We start from the raw sequence: 5,699 nt of genomic DNA, 5'->3' as shown, positions 1-5,699 counted from the left end.
GGGAGGGGATGGTAGGGGGAAAACAATGGAGGGGCTAACAATGTTCAAGAGGAAGTGTACTCATTACCTCACTCATGTAACTGTAACCCTCTGTATAGTATCTTTACAATAAAAAAAAAAGCTTTAACTATTTACAAGGATGTTTATATGAATGTCAAACAGCATACAAAGCTGTTCCAAAATAACAATTTTATCAAACAAGTAGAAAATTAACACAGAAAAAAAAAAGAAAATTAACACAGAATGAACGCTAGCTATGAATTAGTAAGTATTTGAAAAACTTAAACCAGTTCCGTGTGACTTACCAGTTCATGGGAAGTTGCTACAATCTGGTGAGAATTCAGTCACATTCACTGTTATTACATCCTAAGACAGAGACCAAACTGCGAATTTGAAAACCAGGAAATTTAGACAGCAGGAAATAAAATTCCAAGACTGTAGTTACTTACATTGTGAACGCCTAAACTCTTCCAGACTGCCCAGCTGATCACACCAACCCCACACCAGGCGCAAAGGGAGCCCCAGCCCAGGGCCCGCAAGGCAAGGGAGGACCCGCTCTCTGGCAAGGCAGCTGTGCCCATACTGCCCTGAAATGAACACAGAAAGGCTTGGGTAAGACAGTCAGCTCAGAAAGGATAGACATGCTGCCTGGGCTGGCTTTGAACCTGGATCCTCAGATCTCAGTCTCTTAAGCAAGCTAGGATTCCAAGTGAGAGCCACCAATAGCCAAGTATAAAACATTCTTATCTGACACAAGTTTGATTTCTTTGACAACTTTTTATAATATAAAATGCATTTTTGTCAGAAGTTATAGCTGATTCAAAGATAAATGACAAGTTGCCCTTTTTATCTACTGATTTTCAGAAATGGGTTTTGAAATCACTTAGTTATCTAATGAAGTTTTGCCACGCGTTAATAAAGTAAGTACATGGCTGGTCTTGGTGGTTCATGCCTGTAATCCCAGCTACTTGGAAATCAATGCAGGAGGATATCTTGAACTCATGGTCAGTCGAGATAAAATTAACAGAGACCCTATCTCAAAAACATAGTTCTACAAAAAGGACTAGAGGGTTGGCTGAGAAGGGGCTCAGTGGTAGAGTGCTTGCCTTGCATGCATGAGGCCTTGGGTTCAATTCCCCAGCACCATAGAAGCAGAAAGAGCTGGAAGTGGCAGAAGTGGCACTTTGGCTCAAGTGGTAGAGTACTAGCCTTGAGCTGAAGAGCTGAGGGACAGTGCCCAGGCCCAGGGTTCAGGCCCCATGATTGGCAAAAAAAAAAAAAAAAAAAGAGGTAGAGCACTTGTCTAAAGTGTGGGTGGCTCCAGTACTGGGAGTGAAAAAGTAGGATCACAGATAAGTAAACTCTGTGTATATACATTAATCCTGTATTTTCTTCAGTTTTTCTATGACCAAATAGATATACAATGCACACATAAGTTTCACTGATAGCACCTGAGTATCAAAATAGTTTTTTTAAATTAAGCTGATGTGTGAAAAGTACTATTTTAAACAAAAATTTTGGAAGGCTGAGGAATTAGCTCAATGGTGAAGCATCTGCCTAGCATATGCTGCCCTGGGTTCAACCCCCTACAACCATAAAGAAATAAATACAATCTTGACCTATTTTAATAGATCAACCAAATAATTTTTTTTTTGTCAGTCATGGGACTTGAACTCTGCCTGGGAACTGTCCCTCAGCTCTTCAGCTCAAGGCAAGCAAGCACTTTACCACTTGAGCCACAGTGCCATTTCTGGTTTTCTGGTGATTAATGGGAGGTAAGAGTCTCCCAGACTTTCCTGCCCCAGGCTGGCTTTGAACTGTGATCCTCAGATCTCAGCTTCCAGAGTAGCTAGAATTACAGGCGTGAGCCACCAGCACCTGGCTAAGAAATTTGAAAGTGAATTATCTTGCTACCTTCTTCTATATCTTCCTCTCTCTGTTTATTTAAGAGATTACAAAGACAAATTTTATGCTTGTTCAGCACATTTCAAATCCCAGTCTTCTAGGAAGTGGCGCTATGACTCAAGCGGTAGAGTGCTCACCTTGACAAAAAAAAAGAATATTCAAATCCCAGCCTTCTAGTTGAAGACTCAACAAAGACAATGAAAATAAAATGCAATGAAAATAAAATGCTTCACTAAGGAGATGATTCATCGCCTTAAACAGAAGTACTGTGGGCAGCGCCCAACTGAAAAGTTGGTTGGTCTAAAGTCCTTTCGTGTGGGCTGTAATTTGAATCTTTATAGTTAATATTTAGACACCAGACAATTGTTTAAATGACTATACTGTTGAAAGTGGTATTATTTATTCCTGGGAGGAGGGGAAGAATACCCTGCTGGGCAAGTTGTTTAGCTCATGTGGGCCTCCACTTGCAACTGTTTAGTGTGAGCAGACTCTGTGTGGGTTAAATGAATAAGGCCCTCAGAAGAGCAGCTAGCATATGCTAAGCACTTGGGTGTTAGTTAGGAATTAAGATTATCGTAAAAGTTATAGAAGATCAGATGGTGATTTTGAAGTATACTGCCTTACTGATATCCTTAAACTGAAATTTCGCAGTATAAACTCATTACCGTATGCTCCAGAACCCAAATTCTCAAGAGTGTGGAGGCTCTAATTCTAATGCTGCCCAGAGGCTGGCAGAGACTCACATTACATATGTAACCACCGGAACAGTGAGTTTCACATTGTGCTCTTAGGATTCCTTTATAAATAGGCCCTAATGATTTTCAATTATGTGGGATGTATTTATCAATATTTAATGTATTCAAAGTTGAAACTAAGAAAATTATATTTATTCATTTTTAAATAGCAAGTCTGTTATATATGAATATAATCCAGATTATGAAAACTATTCCAAAGCAAATACTGCAAAGAATAGCAATATCTTACATTTTTATTAATCTTTTATATGTCTACTTAATTAAGAAGCTGGATTTTTTTTTTGGTCATGGGGCTTGAACTCTTGGCCTGGGCATTGTCCCTCAGCTCTTCAGCTTAAGTCCAGCACTCTACCACTTGAGCCACAGTGCCACTTCCAGTTTTCTAGTGGTTTATTGATGATAAGAGTCTCACGGGCTTTCCTGCCCAGGCTGGCTTTGAACTGAGATCCTCAGATCTCAGCCTCCTGAGTAGCTAGGATTACAGGCATGAGCCACCGGTGCCCAGCTTAAGAAGTTGAATTTTTATAACTGTTTTTGGTCAAATATGCTACAAAATGTTTTTGTATTGTTTTTCTTGAAATATAAGAATAAAATTTGGGTTCAGACTGATATGTAGTTGGAAAGGGAGAACTACATTAATAGTGTTCCTTTCCTTCTTTTTAATATATCAATAGTGGACAAACAGATAGTAGCAGCCACATAGAATCTGAAATCAAATTAGTACTTTCTGTACTTTGTTACACTAAAATTCATTACACTATTTTTTACGAGTTGAATGGATTCTACTTCATGTATTATGATTATTCAATGATATTGGTCCACTATTTATTAAACAGTATTCAAAAATCCTTAACATCACCATAAAAATCTCACCAGAAATGTTGTTAATTCTGAGTGGCTGTCAGGCTCACAATGTCAGCTACATGTTGTCTAAAATCTTTTCACTTTAAAGTTTGAATTTTATCAGTGGCAACAAAGACTGACAATTGTTTGAAGAGATGAGCTCAGTTTGTTCATTTTTAACAAACATCTATAAATATCCTCTTCTAACTGTCAGTTCTTGCAAGCAAAAATCTGTTACATGGGAGAAGAAGTAGCTAGTTTATTCTGGCACTCAATCTTACAATTCGTTTTCCTACAGAAAGATACCTGACTTCAGTATAAAGTACAAATTGTGGTTTCCCTCTCCTTTACATGGAATTGCTCTAGGTCTTTTAATGACATTAATGATGGTACTGCTTCAACATGATATTCTTGTGCAAAGCTGGTTTTTGAAAGACTCCTGCTGCATTTCAATGATGAATGGTTTTATGCCATTGCCATGATCATACCATGGTGTCAGCACTAGCCATTTTACCATCTATGGCTTCTGTATCATAAGTGTGTAGATCTTACCATTGTTGTGGAAATAGCTCTGACTTCAGGGACCCACCAAAGTGATTTGAAGATTGCTAGCATCTATGGGTCACAATCTGAAAACCACGGTCAGACCATGAAAGTCACACAGGACTCAAATTTCAGAAAACAGAATGCCAAGTCATGACTATACATGTGAGATAATTCCTCACTTTCATTGGATTCTTTTTTTTTGGGGGGGGGGTCTGGTCGTGGGGCCTGAACTCTGGGCCTGGGCGCTGTCCTTCAGCTCTACAGCACAAGGCAAGCGCTCTACCACTTGAACCACAGCGCCACTTCCGGCTTTTTCCTTTTTTCTTATGTGATGCTTAGGAATCGAACCCAGGGCCTCATACATGCAAGGCAAGCGTCCTACCACTGAGCCCCTTGCCAGCCCCTCATCGGATTCTTAAAAAGATTCCTATCCAAAGGCTAAGTGTAGCTCTTTAGAAATATGAGACTTCTCCCCTCTCCCCAATTCTACAGACTGACCTCAGGGCCTTGTACATATTAGACAAGCACTCGATTAGAGACACACCACAGCCTTTTTCTTTGTATTCTGGTTTTGAAAGTTCTTTGTATTTGGTTTTGTAATTCTGCCTGGCCCACTTCTCCCAAGTAGCTGGGATTCTAAGTGTTGGCCACAATGCCCGGCTCTAAACTCAACAACTGATGCACCACCATCAGTCAGGTTTTAATGATAGCGACCACTAGATGTTATTTCTATATTCTATAATATAGATTTAATTCTTAAAGCAGCACAAGAAAACATAAACACATTAATTTTTCTGTGGAAAAGCTGCTATTTCTTGAAAACACTAACCATATTTATTATAAGGGACGTCAGTGTCACAGACCTTATTGAACCATTCGGGGCTTTTCTTTTTAGCCAATGATAATGTTGTAAGGAATCCAGCTAGCATTCCCGCTGTGGCCACAGAGCCAAGGAAAACTCCACCTGCCAGGAGGATGAATTTTAAAAAAAATATGTTACACAGTTACACAAGTAAGTGCCAGCTACTTTTCCAGTTACATTAAGTGACGTTTAAGATTCATAAAACGTTGGCTAAGCGGCTCGGGGCTGAGGAGCCGTGAACCGGGGTCCCTCTAAAGTGGTTCTCACGCGCAGGAAGCGGACGCGGGCTCCAGGGTCGGGAAGTCTGTGCGGGGATGAGCAGAGGCGGGGCGGGCACCTGGACAAGCCCAGAGCTCGGGAGACGCAGCGCGCGAGGATCCCACGGCGGAGCGCACGCCCGCCCGCCCGCCCGCCCGGGGAGGGCCCGGCCCAAGGCCAAGTTCAAGGCCGAGCCCAAGCTGCGGGTTCTCAGAGCCGGAAGTGCCCGATGCTCCCGCACCGCACAGCTCCGCACCGCACCTTTAACCAGGAGCAGCCGATCGTCCGCGGGCCCGAGGGCCTCCAGCGGGTCGGGAGGCTGCGGCTCGGAGCCCGCCCTCGCCATGTCCGAGTCTCCGCGGCCGCGTGTCCTTCACGATCGGAGTCCGGGTGGCAGCGAGCGCAGCCGGGGCAGGAAGGTTCCGCGGCCGCGCCCTCCGTGCAACCCGAAGACGGGTCCGTGTGCCGCACCACGGCGGTCCCCCAATCCCAGGCGGGAAGCGCGGCAGCGGGCGGCGGCGGCACGCGGG

The 5,699-nt window shown here is 42.8% G+C and overlaps 1 protein-coding gene across 1 annotated transcript in view; it reads right to left on the bottom strand.

Moving 5' to 3' along the window:
- Window positions 1-5,536, bottom strand: part of Tmem242 (transmembrane protein 242) — a 22,439-nt gene extending 16,903 nt beyond the window's left edge. The window contains exons 1-3 of the mRNA XM_013026921.1: window positions 5,431-5,536; window positions 4,913-5,013; window positions 450-587 (exon numbers count right to left, since the gene is read on the bottom strand). Coding sequence (XP_012882375.1) covers window positions 450-587; window positions 4,913-5,013; window positions 5,431-5,515 — 324 coding nt within the window. The 5' untranslated portion in view covers window positions 5,516-5,536. The remainder of the gene's footprint in view (window positions 1-449; window positions 588-4,912; window positions 5,014-5,430) is intronic.
- Window positions 5,537-5,699: the final 163 nt, after the last annotated feature.

This window comes from Dipodomys ordii, unplaced genomic scaffold (genome assembly GCF_000151885.1).
Source record: "Dipodomys ordii isolate 6190 unplaced genomic scaffold, Dord_2.0 Scaffold98, whole genome shotgun sequence".
NCBI lineage: Eukaryota > Metazoa > Chordata > Mammalia > Rodentia > Heteromyidae > Dipodomys > Dipodomys ordii.
The sequence above is the reverse complement of the archived record's forward strand: the minus strand, read 5'-3'. Positions and strand labels throughout refer to the sequence as shown.